The 21853-nt window shown below is 38.5% G+C and overlaps 1 protein-coding gene across 4 annotated transcripts in view; it reads right to left on the bottom strand.

Annotated features, from left to right (window-relative positions):
- The window catches only part of DIAPH2 (diaphanous related formin 2), a 768551-nt gene that overhangs the window by 574231 nt on the left and 172467 nt on the right, over positions 1-21853 (bottom strand). For all 4 annotated transcript variants that reach the window (XM_090061442.1, XM_090061443.1, XM_090061444.1 and 1 more), the window contains one exon: positions 13167-13281. In XM_090061442.1, the coding sequence (XP_089917568.1) occupies positions 13167-13281 (115 nt within the window). The remainder of the gene's footprint in view (positions 1-13166; positions 13282-21853) is intronic.

The raw sequence follows: 21853 nt of genomic DNA, 5'->3' as shown, positions 1-21853 counted from the left end.
TGCTTTCATCTGAGAGAACATATCACATCCAGCACTGCTGTCAGATGGAGTTTACCTGGGATTTTACTTGTCTGCTGTCCTTTACCTACAAAAATGATGCAAGCATCTTTCCAACATCACCATTTTGGTTTTAAGTATCAAACAGGGAAAAAAAAACCAATTTGGTGTAGTTATGTATATTTACATATACTTCTCTTTTTCTCAACTTGAAAACTGGTGAACAAGTGAATTACCCCAAAAAAACTAGAAGTGGATTACCCCCAAAAAACTAAAAACATTTGTGTCTTTCCAATTCATATTTCCATAATCCTGTAAGTATTCAAATATATTGTGCAATAATGTTTTGCCAGGTAACTTAGGTAATTTACCTCACTTCTTCAGAAAGAAGCTGAATGGATTTCATTCTCACTGCATTTCACAGCAAGAGGCTATCTGCAACAAGCTTGAAGTATTACTAATCTCAGACTTTTTACAAGACAGCCTTACAATATAAGCATACATTAAAATACAATTTATCACTTTGGCCTCAATGTAATAACAAAATGTCCTTATAGAAAGCAAACAGTAGCAGGAAATACAAATTCAAATAGACTGAGTGTGATATGATAAAAATCACAGACATTTGCCTTCAGCTTGGTTCTCTTTCATCAACCATCTGAAGAAATAACTCTGAATTCTCAGAGAAGCTTCACTTCTTTATAAAAATTTCTTTTTAAAAAAGGAAGGAAAGTGACCCAAACTCATTAAAAAGGTGAACTACATCACTTGCAGCAACAAATAGTTTAGTTAAAAGGAGAAAAATATTGTTTAACAATTTATTTTGTATTCAATGTCACAAACCAAATCAACATAACTAGTGTCTGAAAATATTATTTCTATATATGCAAACAATTGTTTTTTCAGGAGTGGTTCACATAGCTGTATACTCTGAAACAATTCACTGTGTTTTGAGTATAAATTTTAACTATGACCTGGAAAGCAACAGATTTAAGAGAGGAATCCTGGAAAAAGTTTTTAATATTACAGGATCCCTCAAGAGCTGGCTCCTAAAGGCTCCACCTACTCCTACAACCAAGTAGGTATGCCCTTATCTCATACGCATTTGTTAACACTCTCTAGCAACCCTAGGATGGTTTCTTTAAGGGTACAGCTGCTGCAGTTTGGAAAGGATGAAGATACCATGAACCCACCAAATTCTAATAATAACACCCCTCTCTTCCCCCCCTACCATTTTGAAACTGGTTCATATGCACCAAACTTATCTTCTGTTACAGGTTTAAACCAGTTTCTAATCACTTAAACTGGCTTATGTGTGATGTCTGTCCCTAGCCCAGTACATATCCAATAGACATTATCTCCAGGACATGCACACTTTTTATCTTGCATGTAGCATTACAAAGAGATTTTATGACGCTAGAGGTATTTTTAGTTAATAAAAATATATTTCTATCCCAATTTCTATTTTGAAAAAAATAGCATCACCTTTTCTTCATTTTTAAAAGGTAAGTGATGTTATTGTCATAATATAACAACATACTATAATAGCACTTACCTTTATCCAGTACCAATTTTCCTACACCCTCAGCTAAATACTTCGTAAAATGCGTACACCTTGTCACCAATAATAATTGAACCAAGTTAACATATGAATTAGATGCCCAGTTCAGCAATTACTAACTAGAGTTATAAAGATCCTCCAGCTCCTAGATAACACAAGCAGATGTGAGATACCAAGGATGCCTTCAAACTTGCCAGCAACTCTGGATCACAGCTTGAACTTCATCAGCTGACATATGCAACATCTGCTTTACTTGCATCACTGTAACTAACATTATACTCATTGCTGCCAGTTATTTACTGCTGCCTGTTTTACCCTTCACTACCTTTTCATTGTCAGCTCTATTCATTACTATCTATTTAACAGTTCTGCTTATTTTTAAAATCGGTTGCCATTTTTGTCATTCCTTCCCTTACTGGTATTAATGGCTTAATCTTCCTAGTTTTAATTACAACTTTTTATTCACTAATAAGTTTTACCTCTTATTGCCCCCTGAACTTTACCATCATGTAAGCATCATCATATCATATCAGGCTGACATTCCATCTGTCCTCATAACCTCTATCAACAGCGGACAATACGTAGATGTGTCAAAGGTAAAAGGCAAAGCCATTTTATAGCTCTTATGCACAAAGATAGACTTGGAAATGGAAATTGCCTATGCCTGAGACACCCAAAGCAAGAGAAAGAACAGAAAAAAAATATTGTCTCACTTAAAGTACACCCCAGAAAATAATATTCGCCTTGTTTTTGAAAGGAAGAATGATTTTTTTCCCCCCAGAGCCATGGTTGCATACAGCACTGACATAACCTAACCTTCAGCTGACTTGCAGTCCTTTTCTGGTTTAGGTTGTGAAATAGGAGAAGAAAGATCAGGAGCAACTAGCACAGAGAAAAATGCCCCCAAGAGAAAGAGCATAATTAATTGGGCATCACAACTATTAAAAAGGGGAGAGAGCCATTAATACCCAAGAGTGAATAATAATGCACCATTAAATCAACTGACTCCTGAACAGTCATACCACAACTGCTCCTTTGTGCATAAGGAATCCAAGCAAGTTGCTTCTATACTGGACAGAGAACCAGCATCCCTGCTTAATATGACCACCCCAATTTTGGGGGAAAGGTGTGCTATACATAAGAAAACATGGTTTTACCAAACCAAAGGCCAAATTAACAAAGCACACTACCAACTGCAGCTCATAACAGGATGGCATATTAGTAGAATAGTCCAGATACATGCACTAATCTGAACAGCATTTAGAAAAAAAAGGCATCATTTGTTAGCTATAGCAAGAAATGCAGCTCCAGGGTTAAAGACTACATTTTCCTCGCATCCAAAGGACCCCGCTGACCTGAAATACCTGGTTTCACAGGGTTGTTTCTCTCTTCAGCTTACTGCCTCTCAGCCACTTAACCTCCATGAAAAGTTTTTTAAAAATTCCCAGCTGAAATTACCTGAAACCTTAAGACAGCAGAAGGGATACTTCACCTAACTAGTTAAGAAAGGATTCCAAGGGAAAGGAAAATCTTACTCTGTATATTCACACAGCATACAAGAGATAGGCCTACCTCTTCCCCCCACCCCAAATGTACAAACTTCACTATTTTTCCCCTAAAGGACTCCAATTAGAGTTAAAACACAGGCTGAGCATCCACAACCTGCAGACAGACATATTTGTCTAACTAATCTAATCTGCGTGGTATTCAGACTGAATTTAGTTACATGATTAATTCTGGGTTTTGCTTTTCAATGTATCTGTGCCTTGGGATTCCCTGCCTTTCTCCTTTATCCAAATTCCTTCATCTTCACCTGTTCATTTGGTTTAAAAATATATCCCATTGCCCTATTATTATGTTTCTTCCTATTTAATTTAGGTTGGTTCTTAAATTATCTTGTAATTCATATGATCCAAAAAGTGAGAAGAATATATTTATGCAGCAACTAGCCATGATATGATGACACCATACAAACACCCTAACTAGGCCACGTGACCAGCCTAGCTCTCCCAAAATGCAATGAGGTCCCAGAACCCTTCAGCAGAAAGCAGAACTCAGATCACGTTCAATGATGAGAAGTTCTCCAGAACACTGTTCCACATATAAATAGGCCAAATTGCAGTGATACCATAGTGTTAAAAAAAGACACCACCAATATTTCCTAAACCATGATTCTCATTCTGCTCTAAAGAAGATGTTCTTTACAATTGCCAAATTTTGTTATGCAAACTGTGGATAATTACTTTGTTATGTAAAGTATTATTATTGATGTTAATGTCTGACTCATTTTTTAATCTTAAACTCTTTTCTTCAATATCTTAAGGCATTATTTCATACACTGTACACAAGCATATCTATTAAACAGATGTAAATGTATAGACAAGCAGATCTGTAAAAACTACTTCTTGCTAGCATTACTGAGTTTCATACTCTCTCATCTGACCTAATTCACCATTCTTATATTCACTTTAATTTCTAGCAGCACACATTCTTACCACAGGTACCATCCTCTTATTACTTTTGACATTTTGGCTGCTTGCAGATGTTTAAAAAAATAGAGCTTTACTTTAAACTCAGCACACTCCCACATGTCCAGAAGAGACAGCGCATAATTTGGACCCACCCTGCCCAACATCTGTACAGATCAGGTGCTTTAGTGAGGCTTTTTTGGCACTTTTATCTAATAGCTGATTGACTCAGCTATTAGATAAAAGCACCAAAAAGCCCTCCTAAAGTGCCCAATCTATACAGACGCTGCAGAGCTGGTCAAACTAATGTGCTGGTGCTTCCAGTAAAGCACAGGTAATTTTTTTTTTGGTGGGGGGCAGGGATGTCTGCAAGCAGCCATTATGTCATGGAAATACTAAGTGTTTGGCTAAGCACTTGGCTTAAGAATGGTATTTAAAGGTTTGCTTTTTGAGAACTGGCTAGTTCAGGAAGGGTAGCAGGTGTTAACTGATTTCTAAAAAGCCTGGGTCTCATACAGAACTTCACACAGCCTTTGAAACTAACAGAACACAACAAGGCCAATGGATATACATAGTCTGAGAAACTGGGGGCATGTACCATACTATTTCATAACATGAGACAAAGGTGTCACCAGCTAACAAGGCTCCAGAGCAGGAGGGGCTGAGTCCTGGTTTTGGGGGAACAGACCAAATTAGGAGAAGACCCAGAAAGACCAAATTAGTATGTGTACATTTAATGAGCTATGTGGACATATGGCAACCATAGAGAGAGACCAATCAGCAGTAGCCATGGATGAAGGGTCACCAGGAGTCATCAGGAGGGAAGGAGAATACAAAAGCGTGACTTGAAAGTAACAAAGGATCACTCCTCCTCATCATCCTTTTCCCCCAAGAGGGTCCCCATGCCTGTCTCCTGGGAAGGGTCCCCAAGGCCACTATGGGCAGAGGGCATACCACCAACTCATCTCATCCATCCCACTGGAGGGAGGGCATGGGCCTAGGCATCCCACTACCAGACTGCTGATATCTGACACCTAAGAGACAGCCTCAGAGTGAAGCCTCAGATGTACTTTGATGACAGCCCTAGGATTTGGTAGATATAAAGAATCGCTTGACTGTTTGTATTGTTTCGTTTCTGTTATCACTGTGTACCAATACATTTACCTATTATCGAATGGAAAGGCCACAGTCGGTCTGAAGGTGGGACAAGGCATCAGGGTCCTAAGTCCAGAGCTAACAAGTACAGTCAAAAAGCCTGAGGTTGAATCAATTCAATCTCTGCAGATTAGTCTAAACTGCATATATTGAACTGAGAAGCAAGTGAATAGACATTCACTTTTGATTCTGTAAATGCAGCCACGTGCCTGCAGTGGCTTAAGCCAGAAGCTGGGGGTGCTAGCAAGCCCTCCCTTCCCTTCAGCAGTGACCAAAAGACTGGAGGAAAACTGGGAGAGAAGACCTCCAGGCTCTTCTCCCCTCCTGGTGACCTCGGGGCGTTTTTCCTCGGTGTCCTTCGCACACATCTTCAGGCGGAGCATTGCTGGGCAGCAGGCACTTTACCTCAGTTTGAGAGCCTGTGGGGACTGTCTGGCATACTCTGCTCGGTGTCCCCCCTGGGAGCACTTGTTTTGGCCCTTTGACCTTGCATGTGTATGCCCTGTTTTCTCTTTTGTTGCTCCAAATACTCTGTTGTTTTTAAGGTGCTGGCCGCCCAACCTAGTGGCAGCCCTAGCTCTTCTTCTGAAAATGTCAGACATCAGGAGACCCCTTCTGGACCTCCTCAAGGGATCCAGATGACATTGTGAGATGCCAGCCACTCATCCAGTGGCAGCTCCAAGATTTTAGCTGTCTGAACTGTGAAGACTAAGGACACCTTTCCTGATGGAGCTCAGAGGGGAGGGGGAGGTATGGCCAGACCTGTTGAGTATCATGGGGGGGAACCCCCCAACCCTGGCCTACACAAACCCCAGCTAGGGTGTCCCTGGAGGAGAAGGAGAGCAGCAGCACCTGCCAGGCTTTTCCCCATTCACCGCTTAAGCAGAAGTGGTGAGGGCACGGCCAGACGCCAGCCCTGGGCCGGCACACTGAAGCGGAGAGAAGGGAGGGGAGTTTAAACACCATCTCCCACCAACATGGAACCCTAGGCGGGGTCTGTCTGACAAGGGTGCAGCAGCTTCTGCCAGGCTTCTCTCCACTCACCACTCCAGCGAGAGAAACCCCCCTCTCCTCTCTGCCTTAGCGTGCTGGCCCAAGGCCAGTATCTGGCCATACCACTCAAGCGGCAAGTCGAGAAAAAGCCTGTGAGGGGCTGCTCTGCCCCCCACCCAACAGACATGGCTGCCAATTCCCACCCCCACCCCCTTCTCAGGCAGCCAGAGCAGAAATAGCATTCTGGTTCGAGAGCAGAGGGGCAGAGCCAACTTGGATCCATTCGAGCAGACACTGCAGCCCAGCAAAGAGCTGCAAAGCATCCTGAGATGCTGGGGGACTATGAGTTAATTTGAACCAGGAAGGGGTCTAGGACAGAAGTTTCACAAACCAGTTTAACTTAAATCAGTTAAGTCTGATACTACATTCAACCAGGTTTATCATAAACCACTTTTGGCCATTTTGAAAGTTTTAGGTGCACTGAACTTCTGTTCCGTTACATGTTTAAACTGGTTTCTGAACACTTAAACAGATTTATGTGCAACTTCTGTCCCTAGCCTTCATGGTACCTTATCACACTCACCTAAGTCTACCCTCCTCTCCTGCATCTTTTTAAAACATAATGTGTACATAAAGTATATCTAGTATACCCAAGTTACCTGAAAATTATGGACCCAAGATGCCAGACTTTATGAATCAGTTACTAAATAATGCTTACAACACAAAAGAATAGGGCAGATCAAATTAGAGACACATGCATGTTCATGCACATATGTATTCTTTTTCAGCTGTAACTCACAGGATTAATTTTAACAAAACCAAACCATATAAAATCTGTAAATCTGAATTACAAATTCTCTTCTTGTTTACACTGGTTCTCTACAATATATACAATTTATAATTATACCAGAAAACATGCTCAAATTTTCTGTGAGGTCAATTCTTCTGACATCTGATGTCAAACAGAGAAAGTTGTAGCTGTAAGCTTCCTCTTGTTTCGATACTAATGGTTGCTAAAGGAAGTTTAGTTATGCACACCAATAAGAGCCATTAAAAAACCCCACAAGTCACAAGAAAGATGCAAATAATCAAGACAAGGTAAAAATTACACACACACACACACACACTATACATACACACAGAGTATACACACACACACACAATTTAGATATATACATAACACGCAAACACACAATTTAGATATATCCACATACACACACACAAAACTGTGTCCTGATAATATATATATTTTTTACCTATATACAAAATATATCTATAGATAGATAGATAGATAGATATCTCTCTATATATCTCTATACTGAGATTTTTTTTTTACCTTGCCTTGACAAGGCAAGGTAAAAAAATATATATCTATACCTAGATATCTAGATATATATGGTTTACTTTGTCTTAACTATTGGCATCTGTCTTGTGACTTGTGGGGTTTTTTAATGGCTTTTATTGGTGTGCATAACTAAACTTCCTTTAGCAATGATATATATACATATCATTATGGCCAGTGGCCAAAAATAAACAGATGTTGGCCAATAGGGTTGTTCGCATAAGCTGCTTACCTGAATTTTTAGGAAAAAATACTAAAAAGAGTGCTCAGAAAAATGTATCCTATCCAATGCTACATATATAATCAAGCAAGATGTGAGAATTCAAAATCAAGACACTTTTGTATGAAGTAGAAGCTTAAAAACAGAAGCTTAATGGCTGAAGTTCCAAACATCTGCAACCAGCATACCTACAGACACTGACAGAACTAGAAATGAATCTCCAATATGCAACTCTTGGGTCAGGAACTTACACAGCTGAAAATCCATTTTAAGGAACTGAAGAAATTGCAATTCTGGAATACTGGATTTTGAACTCCAGATTCTTAGTTTCCCTCTAACATTTTAAAATATGGAATAGTTCATATTACTACAAATGTCCTGATTTGTTTCTGCAACAATATTTTAAGCTCCTCCTGTAAAACCACAAAATCAATGTACAATTACCATCTACCATGAATGTCCAATTTTAAATGTAAGGTAAATGGGCTTTTACCCCAATTCAAACACTGAATGCTTAAAAAAGTGAGCATTTATACAGCAAGTAAGGAGAATATAAACCTTTAGGGAGTGAACAAAAGTAACAAGTTACAGCATTAACTACTCTGGATTATATTTTCTATACTCCTAAATTCTATGCCTATAACCATTCTTATCATTAGGGAAACATTAGGAAGATTAGTTCACAGTTACACTTCAAAACTCTGTTACCCAATTCATTAACAAGGCAGTACAATAACTGTTTCCAAACAAAGCTGTTTAGGAAATTTTATCACATAGAAATGAGCAGCAAAGTTTAACAATGTGTACAACTGGCATCTGTATTTTAAAAGACTGATTTGCTTCTTAACTTGTTTGATTTGCTGCTTAATAACCAATCTTAGACTTTTGCCAGATTGCCTCATTTTAATTGGAATACATTTCAAAATCTCTCTAGCAAACTGAAACACCTTCACAACTATATCTGAACGAGAAAACAACATTGTTAACAAAGACTTCAAGTAAAAATGTCAAAGTATTTAAAAATAATTAAGAATGAATCTTTCAGTGGAGGTTAGGAAGCTTTTATCAGTTCTTAAAAGCTATTTAGGTACTTAATTCCTTTTCAATTCAATAGGCATTCAGGCCCTAATAGGGAGCTATAGTCTCAGGCTCACATATTTAAGGATAAATATCTTTAAGCACATTTAAGGCCTAAATCATTTAAACACTTCTAAAGTTACACTAATTTATAATGCTGCATGTGGTAGAGGGGAGAGAGGGGGGTTTCTCTTGCTGGAGTGGCGAGTGAAGTAAAGCCTGGCATAAGTTTTTCATTTATTGTAATGTTGATATTTGTCCTAAATAATCACTTCAAATACTCTTTGCATTGGACTCAAATCAATTCAATTGATATCAAACCACAATCAAATAAAAAAAGAAATTATGCTAATGTGTATAGTACCATGAAGTAACTACTAGAAGGGATCATGTAATCAGGAATTTTGTGGCCACATCTACACATGCATATTAAGGCAATCTAATAAACTCTGGTCCTAACTGCACCACAGTTTATTGCTCCTGGGCAAGCATTTACACATGCACCTGGGATTGCAGCACATTGCAGGTTGTTAGCATAGGCTGCTTAGCTGGATCTTTGTAGGAAAAAATAATTAGAGGAGCACTCTGAAAAATATATTCCATACAATGCTACATATATAATTAAGCAAGATGCTTGCAATGAGGGTTGTCAGCATTTATGCATGGGTTGGAGCAGTCCCAGCTGGCAGAGGCTCCGGGGGGGTCAGCCTGCCAGGCCAGGGCTGCTCCTCCCCAGATCAAGTGCTGTGGAGGGGCTGCCTGGGACACAAGGGAACTTCAGGCAGCCCCCATAGTGAAGCACCCTTGTATCCCAGCCAGCCAAGGCAGTACTTACACACATGCTGCTGCAGAGTTTTTTTACTCCAACAGAAGAGTACTTGTATTTACAAATAAAAGTGCTGCAGAGTAAATAAGTTTACCCCAGCCTAGTAAGGCTGCACGTGTAGATGCACAAAATTTACTGTGCACCTAATTAGTCTACTGTGCAGTAAACATCGTGTAGACGCATCCTATATGCATCTCTCTACACCATATTGCTAGAGCTCAAGGGAACATGACCTTTTAGCTCTCTATATTTAAAGACAGTACTTGTTGCTTAGTCAAAGGAAAAAATAAACCCACTGGCTAAACCTATTGAAGACACTCTGGTCAATTTCAGATTTGTAAACTACAATGCAAAGTACACTTGGTGATGAAGATAAATCACCATTAGAAAGAACATTCATATCCCTCAGTGTAAGTGCTAAATCCATACTAAAATATCTGGTATTTGACCCTAGACATGATTCTCCCCAGTAGAAATGGCAACAGTTTGTCAAGTTGCTGTTATCAAGGCATAGAAGCCAGCACTCTGAAGGCCAAGTGTATGGAACCAGTTCTGGTGAAATAAGGAAAAAGTAAAGATATTCAAGCCAGCCCTAGATAATCTGAGAATTCTGATTAGATTTGTCTAGTCCCTGAAGGTTAACTATGGAGAAAAAACTCTCTCTCTCTAGATTTCCTCAGAAAAATACAAAAGAATCAAAGCATAAAACATGTTAACTCTGTAGAGGACAAGAAGCACGTTGTATTATGACCATCTCCAACAGGAAGACAGCATCTTAAAAAAGGGTTGAGAGAGCAAACAAGATTAAGCCACACACAAAGTCTTCCCTCCTAATGATCCAAAACAACTTTCTTTCCTTCTCCTGTATTTCCCAAGTGTCTGATGAAATACTCTAAAATTCCCCAATGTCCTCTCTCAAACAGCATTTTCCAGTTCATCCTCTCTCATATTGATGAGCAACTATGTCAATTCTAGTATTATAAAAGCCTAAGTCTGTCTGTAACATTTTATTTATGCTCTGATTGGGTGATGGAAACAGCCAATCAATCAGAGTCCTCCAAGCAAGGGGAAGTGTTGTCATAATTCCGAAGCTGCACCATTGACCAGGCAGAGGGTTGGGGAGCCGAGCCCAGCAGTGCTGGCCTTGGTTCCCCCACCCCACTCCCTGCAACAGGCAGAACAGTGGCAGCATGGTGTGTTAGGTGGCGACACTCCATCCCAACTCCCTCCCCCCCCTGTCATTCTTGATGGGCAATTGGCTAGTAAATAAATAATGCTAAAAAGCTGGGGGGAGAGGGAACCACTTTCTGTACAGAAATCCTCTGAGAGATTATTTGACCCATCATATTTTTATGTCATCTTACTGTGGAATAAACAATTCCATTAAAATAATCTTAACATTAATTTCCTTTGATGAAAGGTGTATGAAAAGAAATACATACGTTTTCTGGCAAGCAAAATATAAATATAACAACAAACTTTCAATTTAGACATTTAAAAAAATGTGTTAAGTATCATACAGTGAGAATACCAAGTATTCTTCAATTTGGTGATAAATAAAAGGGCAGTACCTGTTCAATTATCAGGAAAAGCATATATCACCTAGAGATCTAAAATAAACCACACTGTAGTCTTTATGTGGCCACCACATGCCAAGATTTTTCAAAGAAAAGTAGCATACTACTTAAAACAGAGTCTCAAATCTCAACAAACTTTAAAAGGTGGTTTAAGATAAACAGAAACAAGAATCCCAAATAAACATGCAGCCATTATACCAGAATATGCACCCATACATAGCACTATTCAGGAATGTAATAGCTACCATGCTTTAAATTCAACAATCTTAACTGAAACTATTAAGCATAGAAAAGAGCTAGATAAATACAAGCTATGTATTTATCTTCATAATTCAATCTAAATCATGGTCAGTATATCAGAAGACTTTTATTACTCAATTCAATGAATTTGCAACAAAAGCAGTCAAGTTGTACATAATGTTTAAAGCAAAACTCGCCTCAAGTAACAAGCAAAAACATTACCTCCAGTGGCAATATTGCCTAGCACGATACATTGTGAAAAGTGTATAAATGTAAAATATCTTTCAACATAAAAGCCTTAAAACAAAAGCAGCCACAAAGTAAAAATGGTATAACCAAATAAAGCATTCTGTTTCCTAAGCAGAAACCTAAATAGCAGTTTTGCCTTTAAAATCAGTTCTGCACATTTAGCCTATGAACACTCGATTCATCTGACCTCTATTAATCTTCTATTCTAGATACAGTGCAACATATTCTAACCAGTTAAGAAATGGAGGGGGAAGATTTGTAGCTACAGCAGGAATTCATTCTTTTAGTACTTAGCACTTAGCACTTTTTGGACTATAATTTGTTGAATTGCCTCATTAACTAATTAAAGTAAGTTATTACTAAACCATACCTGAACAGTACTTGTTCTTTATGAGCACCTGACATAGGAACTATGGATAAATGGCCCATGCATTAAATAATGATCGACTGTTCATTATTATTCATCACAACTAATTATCAGTCTTGAAAAGTCTGTGAGCAACTTCAGTTTAAAGCATACACATAATTATATTTAAAACTTACAAAACTTCAGCATAATATAAAAAATTCAAAACCATAATAAATGATTCCATTATTAGTCAATTATAATTCAGGTTTTTTGCAGTTGAAATTCTGACATGAATTATCCCACATAAACAAAATATAAGTACATCCTTGAGAAATTAGCTAGTTTTGCAGCACTGAAATTGTTTAAAGGCCACTAGCACCAATTTTATTTTAACTCTATGAAAATCTCTAAAGCCAAATTGCTGCTTTTCTACTACATTGTTTTCTATGTAACAATCATGTATACATCTCATTTGATTTTCTGAACCAAATGCAAAGACTATCACTAAACATGTGAACCAGCATAGAACAAGGAACTGAAACAACAAGGGGGTAGGGAAATTAAAGTTAGAAAAAAATAATTATGAATGATTACTTGGTAGATCAACCTGTATAATTTACTTATTTTTATCTTGGTTCTTCCCCCCTACACACTGAAGATCATTCTAAGTGATTATACGAAGAGGTTAGAGCAATACAAATTGATTTCAGGGTTTTTGGAAAGTGTTTTTAATTGAAACTTTGTTCTTGAAGTCAGAATCTTCCCTATTTCAGTACTCAGTAAATACAAATTTTTCTTGCTTTTGAAACCAATGAATAATGGAAATAAATTAATATAATGTATAATACTTATAAAATTACTGTTCTCAGATGTTCAAATAAGCTACAGTTGAAGTATCCATGTGTAGATCATTTCTAAATGTGCATATTTAAACATATAAATGCTCTAGCAATACCATAACAGTTCATAAATTCAGTTCCATATTACCTTACCTATAAAATGATGACTTCTGCATTTACTTAATAAAAACAAGGATTTCTATTTCTTTCACTTGGATTTATTTTTAAAGTTGCATATAAAAGTGATACCAATTAAAGGAAGAAGTCATTTACCTTTCATCTGTGTACCAAAAGTAAGCCTCAGTTTTGACAAAAGATCTGGATTTTCATATTTAGTCTCACTGGCTTTTACCCAAAAGCTGTGTTCTGATATTTCTTGCGGCTCAACCTGAAATAAAAAGAGCAAAGGATTCATTTTTGGAAGGTGTTAAGTACTCAAGATTTGAAACGCTCAAATTTCTATCAGCACATTTTCCGTCTGATAAAATATTTGTTATAACTTGGATTTGATATATTTTAAAGATATTCCCAGAAGCACAGTTAGGCAAAAAAGATAACTAAAATCCATACAGGGCAGGGACAAACATACAGCTGATGGGCCAGATGCATCCTGGAGAGCCATGTCATATGGCCTGTCGGGGGGGGGGGGGGGGGGGTGGGGGGGGGGGGGGGTAGGGGGAGCCAGAAATTCAGAAGCAGACCTGCTGCTGAAGTCCGGGGCACAGAGCACTTGGCAGAAAAGGGAGGGGTAACACATGAGGAACCCCATACTTCAGAACCAGCTGTGGGGAGAGGACAGAACCCCTGTCATATACAAGATCTTAACACATGACCTGATTTTTTTTTTTTTTAGTGTTGAGCACAAAAAGAAATCAGTGGGAGCTGCAGGTATTAAACACCTTCCAGCTAGGGAAAGTAGTCTCATCTACATGCAAACTTAGTTTTAACAGTTTTATTAAATTAGTGCCAACTGATCTGTCAAAACGTATTTCACTTTAAATGACATATTTTAATTAATTTCAATTTTAAATTTATTTAATTAATAATTTATTTCCCAATCAATTTAAGCAAAACTGAAACAGGATCCTCCTACCAAACTCCAAGTCAACACACAGTTTCACAAGTTTTACCTCACTTCACTAATTAAACCAGTGTCATTTGGCTACATGGAAAACGTTAACAGTAAAAGCAGATCAGATTATTATTTTCAGATAATTTCAATGCTGTTAATCCTCCACCAATGTTTTGTACCAGAGTCAAAGATTGAGAGAGGAAGATTTGCTTTTTTTCACTGAGAAACAGATGGCCTAGCTTACTTGTCCTTTACTGCTGAGTGTAGACTTACAATGGAAGTTTCATTTATGCATCAAGATACATAATCTTGACAATGGTTATCAGCTCTTAGTCCTGCATCTACTTCTAAGTTAAAAAGACACAGGAAAAATATGGCATTTCTTAGAGAAGGAAGAAGGTATCTAACCCTGACTTCACTTCTTCATTAAATCAAATTATTTACTTATGGTGCATTAATAGTGTTAGAACTCAAAACTCCAGGATATTTTTTCATTTGTACTGTGAAAATTCTTCAGATACTAGTGAAAGTAGCATTAAAGTTAAGTAAGACTTCTTGTATTTTATGTGAAGGTCTAGTTGAGATGCATGTTAAGGTAGAAAGAACATTACAATTAGAAAGCTTAGCTTTTCATTCAAACAAACAGAATTCGTAAGACCTTCGCTTTCCACTCTTTTTTTTTTTTGAAAGAGCTCCAGTATAGTTTTATTTCTAATTAATCAGACAAAGAACTTAAAAAAGCTAACAAAGTGGAACTTTATCTACTCCGATTATGTCTAGACAAGTAAAAGAAAAATCAATGCACCATTTCATTTGGACTTCCGTTTCGCTGTTTCAATGGGACAGTGTTTTGTTTAGAAGTTTTGTTTCGTTTCGAAAGCACTGTTTTGTTTCATCAAAACTGTTTCGCTGCTTTGACGCCGTTTTGATGTTTCGCCCATATGTTATAATGGGGAAGCACGAAACTGCCTATAACTTTGTCATTTCTTTTCTGATTCAGATAAAATGTGCAGGACTGGTAGCCCCTTCTAAGCCCAGGAAGCCTGCTGAGTATCAAAGAGATAAGTACAGGGGTTTCCAGGAAACTGCACCTCAAACTGTTCAGAGCAAAACTTGTGTCGCATGAAGACACATAGAAAGCTCAATTCAACCAATGGTTTTTATGCCATATTCCCCCCACAAAATAGTAATAAAACCAGCAGATAAAGGAGGCGCCATAGTCATCCTAAACCATGAAGACTACATAAAGGAAGCCAACAAAAAGCTCTCTGACACCACCTACTACAAAGAACTACAACAAGATCCTACTCCCCTTTTCACCAAGAAACTCAACAATACCATCAAATCATTTCCATCAAGATTACAAGAAAAACTACAGACCTTGATCCCCCACTACCTAACCCAAGGACTTTTTGCATGCTCCCTAAAATCTACAAACAAGGGAACCCTGGCAGACCTATCATATCCAACCATGGGACCCTGAGGAAATATCAGGTTTCACTGAATCACTCCTAAAACTGCTCGTCACCCACAGAACAAGTTTTGTCCAAGACACTACAGACTTTCTACAGAAACTTAAAAACACAGACCACCTTCCCAGCAACACCCTCCTAGCCATCAGAAACATTACCAGCCTATATACCAACATCCCACAGCAGGATGGCATCCAAGCCTGCCTTACATATCTACAGGAACAAGATTACAGACCCAAAGATATTACTGACCTTGTACACTTCATCCTCACACACAATTTCACTTTTAATAACCAACACTTTCTCTAGACAATGGGAACAGCTATGGGCACCAAAATGGCCCCAAAATATACCAACCTTCTTATGAGCCACCTGGAAGAAGACTTCCTCAAGAACTGCACCATCAAACCCTTGTTATACTTAAGATATATCGATGACTTCTTCATCATTTGGACTGAAAACCTAAAGTCTCTGATTGAGTTCCATCAGAAATTCAACAATCACCGTCCCTCCGTCCAACTTTCTCTAGAATGCTCCAGCACCAACATCACCTTTAACACACGATGATCAGTATCCAGAATGATAAAATACAGACCACATTATACAAGAAACTCACAGACCAACATACATATCTGCACAGAACCAGCAATCACCCTAAACACACCAAAAAAGCTGTGATATACAGCCAAGCCCTCAGATATCACCAAATTTGCACTGAAGAGAACACCGGGGATTGCCACCTCACCGATCTTAAAAAGGCTTTCACCCAACAAGGACACTCCTCCAGAGAGATAGATCGCACATTTGAAAGAGCCACCCGGATACCACGTGAAGAACTGCTGCAGTACAGAAGAAAAAAACCTGCAAATCACACACCACTGGTTATGACATATCACCCCTCCCTCGAACATGTACAGAAAATCCTCAAACAGTTGCAACCCATACTAGAAAGAGACCCTATCCTTACAAAGATCTTCCCAGAGCCACTTATCCTAGCCTTCAAACAAGCACCAAACCTCGCTAACCTCATCACCAAAAGCACACTTCCTCAAGCCCAGAATACATCAAATGGATCCAGACCATGTCATGACAAGAAATGCAAAACCTACCAACACATCTCCACCACTCCCACAATTACTACACCCCACAACAGAGCCATCAGCATTCCTGGATCTTTCAGCTGCACCTCCAGAAACGTAATATCTCTCATCCAATGCACCAAATGCCCTGATGGAAAATACGCAGCAGAGACCAAACAACAACTGCACACTAGAATGAACGCACACTGGAAATCTATCAAAGACAGGAATACACAATTACCTGTGGGGGCACATTTCTCATAAAAAAACCACTCTCCCTCCAACCTCTCAGTCGGGATCCTCGAACGAAACTTACAAAACACTTTCCAGAGATGAGCCTATGAACTCCACTTCATCAGGCTGGCAGTAGGGCTAGGTTACAAGGTGATGCTGAGCATGGTGGGGGGTAAAAATGCCCTGCGGGCCCTGCTGTTGTGGGAGCCTGCTGGGCTTCTTCTGGGTTCTGCTGCCCTTGGTTCCTGTCATTTTTTACAGGAACCAAGGGCAGATGAATATTAATTTTCTAATTTTTTTAGGGGGCCCATGGGCCGGATCCGGCCCATATTTTGCCCGCCCCTGATATAAGCAAACCCACAGTCTCCACTTTGTGTTTCTCTACCTTTCGGATAACTCAAACACACCCAGACACGCACTTTAAGATAAGAGGTGGTTTCTTCAGAAAATTATTTGGGGAAAACTGTTCCCTGAGATGATAATGAACTTCAACAACTAGCAGTTCCACTGACTGAGTGAGTAATTAAGCAGATCAAGGATAGCAAATTCTTTAGAGAGATAAAAGCCAGAGGCTGCTAGGCTGATTAAGAGAGTCAAAGCAGCGAGTGAGGACTGGATCCTGACCAAGGGACCTTCCCAATGACCCGTCGGGACATCGTTGATCGGGAACACCTGACTTCACTGGAACAACTTGGCGTGCACCTGGCATAGAGAGACTGCCGATAAGTTGCCAACCCCATGTGGGAACTCTTTGTCATTCTATCTGTTGTTATCATTCGCTATTAGCTCTTTATTACTATACTATCTGTTGATTGGATTAACCGTTCTGTTAATTGTTGTATGCTAAGCTATAAATAAATTTGCCTTTACTTCACTCCCGACTCGTCTCCTTGATCCCGAACCCAGCAGCCTAACGGCTGATACATTCACAGCGCCTAGCTGGCCTGTGACACTCAAGGCAAAATGTCAGTCATAAAATGATTACAACATCAAGGTACATTAGGTAAAGATTAAGGAATATAATAGAGAAAATCAAAAGTCAAAGTGATGCAAGGGGTACATGTAAAAATTAAACAGTCCAAGCTCTACATAAATCAAAGGGAAGCCTAATGGAAAAGGAAAAGGTCCAGAGAAAACTAATTTCACATTGCTTCATTAAAAGCGCAAACTTTGATGCAAGCATTAGGATTTACTTTGAAAAAGAGAAGCATAAGAAAGTATATGAAACAAACATACAGTTCATGCGAAAGTACAAAAAAATGACTAGTTTATATTATCTGTCCTTTAACCAAGGACAAGACAGTACTCAATTACAAGACAAAAACATTCAAAAAAGGCTGTAGGAGATAGAGTTCTTAAACATAAGATATCCTATAGAAAGCCATTCTATAAATTACAGACCTTTGCCTTAAGAAAAATAAACACATCTATATAAATAAGCATAGTGTTAACACCACCTTAAAAAGACTATATATCTACATGATTCAGAACAGGAACTGATCTAAAAACACGACTTCTACCCATAATGCAATTCTACCAATTAAACGAGTTCAAATTTGAATACCCAAGTTCCCACTTTTCTTTTCCTTATGCAGCAACAATCAAGTTCTCAGTTTTCTATAATACCTCATAAAGGACTAATTTCATTTCTGTTCTGCATTAGCAGTAGGAATTGTTTTAATTCGTTTTTATTTGATGTTGCTGAAATAAAGCATGACAATATTTTAGCTGCCTAGACTGAAAGACATTTTAGTGCTTTGCCCCCTTCAAATCGCAGCAATAATCTTAATTTTAGATGTATTTAAATATTACCAAGATATTTTCACCAGCAGTAAGAACACCTTATGTTTACATTTTTCTAATTTTTCTAATTAGCAAGAAACAACAACTGGAGGACAAAAACTCCAGCTTTGCACTTTTAAATTTACAATGAAATGTATTTCCTTTTACCAAGACCCAGTCTACTGTATTTTAAATTAGTTATTTTTATATTAACTATAAATCTAATCAGAATAAACATGTACGGGCAGGTCCAGAACCCTAATGGAAAGCATAGCACATTAAGGAATAGAGTGCAAGTAACTCAACTTCATCCTGTGCTTCCTCAAATGAGAGACTTACACAGTTAATAAGCTCCTGAGAAGATCTGAACATGTTGCATCACACTTATAACTTTATTTATATGACCCTGGAATTAATTACTATAAGACATGTGGGCAATTCAGCTCTTTGTAAATAAAGAAACTAAATAAAGCCTATGAAAGCAGTCACCTCAAAGCAAAAGCTAAAAGAAACTGTAAAGTGGAAAATAAGAGAAACCTAAAACAAAGTAAAGAAGAGAAATTAAATGAGATCATTATACAACTTTTTATTTTACCCCAGAACTGTAATTTAAAGGCATAAGGAGACAAAATGTCAACTGTATTACAAGTTAAGAACTCATATTTTTAAAAAGCCATTTAAGGAATGCTCAAATATTTACTTACATATGAAAGTGATTTAATAATTAATTTTAGTTCATTCTCATTTTTGCTTGACAGATTTTGGGGTTTTAAATGATAGGGCAAAATAATGGTCACAATAATTTATTTAAGTTCACAAGCCATATATTTCTGCACAGAGGTTCTTACATACTATATAGCCCCTCTAATCCACTGAACTATTTTTATTCCTTCAAGTTAATGGGACAAACCATGGAACTCAAAATATATAAAATCTAAATGAATTTTTTATTTTTATTTCTATTACTTGGGACTCCGTTCTGGACTGCTGTTAAACAACTTACCAGATTTCCACTGAAGTGAAAATTAAGATTATGTATTCAAGGAATTAACTGTGAATATGAGACCAAAACTTAAAGTTTTGTTTCTCCCGCACCCCCCGGATAGCAGTGGATACATGATTTGCTAGAAGCCTGATTTTGAAACAACTTCTCTCTCTCTCTCACTCACTCACACACACACGCACGCACTTGAAGGTATCATTCCATTACATTTCATTGGCTTCAGCAAAGGAGGTATTTGAAAGATGGGTTGAATATATGTTTTGGCTCACTAACATCAATGTGGCCAAAGAGCACTTCAATCATTAGACTTATGTATTTTATTTTGCTAATACTTCTGTGACCTGAATTTCAAGAGATGTAACCCCGCTTATAATAAGCAGCAGTTACTATGTATTAGGATCTACAGAAGTAGATATGTTTTCCATAGCAATGTGGATCAACAGAAAAGAGTTACTTACCAGTAACTGGACTTTAAGGTATACTCCAATCCACAAAAGCAAGTATTCGTATATACGGGTGGATTTTAACGCAAACTGAAGGAATAAAGGATAGGACACCCCACAACAGTTTTTTCTGTCCACTTCAGAGTTTTGAGAGGTTAATCTTGTCAAGGTTCTCAGTACAATAAATGTAATTCAGGCAACATTTTCCAGGTTCTTGGGTACTTTTCAAGCTCAAAGATCAGGCTCCTCAAGGTAAGGAAATGCTTCCTAAATTTCCTGAGTGGCTTTGCCAGTACTGTGCCTTGACACACTATGAAACATTTCAACATTGTAAAAGCCAATGATTCAACCACAGTCAAAATTGATTTTTGGTAACTTACCAGGACATCCAATAACTAGAAAAGGTCTGTGGTCATTCCAAGACTGGCCAATACATGATCTGCTGGAGGATTTTTCATAACCCATTAGTCCAGGGAAGGGAAGACTGCAAACCCCAATTTCCTGGAGTATGCAGCTTCCACCATGGCTCTCAAGAAGAGAAAGACACAATACTGCAAATGGTCCTAGGCTACAAATAAACAAACAGTCCATTTGGCAATGTGGAAATTAGCAGTTCTCAGGCTGAGAGATGCTAGCCAGTACCCTTGCCCAAAGATGGAATAATAGCTGCTAGTATGTCTAGGTCTCTCTGTCATGGTCTGTAGAACACTTTTTCTCTCAGTCGCAATGGAACACATTGTACTGAACCCAAAGAAAACAGCAATGTCCCATCCTAATGAAAAAGACACATAGTCCAAAATGGGACAGAAAGAGCAGCCAGTTATGACACACCCAAATGCAGCTACAACCCTCTGACCTATAATAATTCTCTTCCAAACCAAGAAAAAAAAAACAGTCAAGCAGCCATGAAACAGAGGCAAGAAGGGCAGAAAGCATCTCCTGGATATACTATCCAAGCCCCTACTTCTCCAAGTGGTCACAATGGGTGGGTGGGTCTGGAACAGCAGTGCTTGTGCATTCTCTGCCTTTTTTTGTTTTGGAAACTCAAACCAGTGAGCAGTGGATAAGATGCAGGTACTGGGAAGAAGGATAGATCCAAAGGAAAGTACCTATGCAAGTGGAACTCAAGGCTGGGATGGGAGGAGAACAAGATGACCAAGTAAATACCAAATAGCTTTTAAGACCTTCAATGAATGGGCAGTCTTCTACAGTAGAAGGAAGAACAGTTGAAGTTCTCAAAAGGGAGTTCTCCCCTCAAAAGAGTTCTCCCACTGTTGTTTGAATTTCCTCTGGGAGCCCAGAATCCCTCTCAGGATTAGAGCAGCAGCCAGGGCACACCATGCTACTATCTAAGGCAGCTCACAGGACAGTTTTGGACACAAGCCTTTCATCTTGTATGCATGAAAGAAAGGACTCTTTGGAACTGAAAGACAGCAAATCAAGACAGAAGATTAGACAATGTGAAGTCGCATGGAATAGGAACTCTTGTCACAGAGGTCTAATCCAACTCATCTCTTAGGGCCAACCTGGTATCTCACTATGTGGGCTACTGCCACTGCAAACAGGAAAGGAGATGGAGTAAGTAAAGGAATTCCATGCATTTTTAAGAAAAATGACAAACACTAGCACAGGTAAGAAATTCCTGTTTGGGTTAGTCCAGATAGGTATGGACACTGTGGTGCCAAATACAGTGGCTTCCTGTGAAGTCCTAGAAAATTGGAATGACAGGACTAGAACAAGGTCATTTTCAGTGGTGGAATGGAAAGCAGAGCATGCCACATTGAAGTGTGGTACATAAGGACCTGAAGGCAAGGCAGAAGCCAGTGCTGCCTGGGGACCCAGGGATCCTTATGTGCTCTGCTCAGCCCAGCTCGT

The sequence above is a fragment of the Crocodylus siamensis genome, chromosome 8 (genome assembly GCF_052110815.1).
Source record: "Crocodylus siamensis isolate JL-2025a chromosome 8, ASM5211081v1, whole genome shotgun sequence".
Classification (NCBI taxonomy): Eukaryota; Metazoa; Chordata; order Crocodylia; family Crocodylidae; genus Crocodylus; species Crocodylus siamensis.
This window is presented reverse-complemented; position numbering and strand designations above follow the sequence as displayed.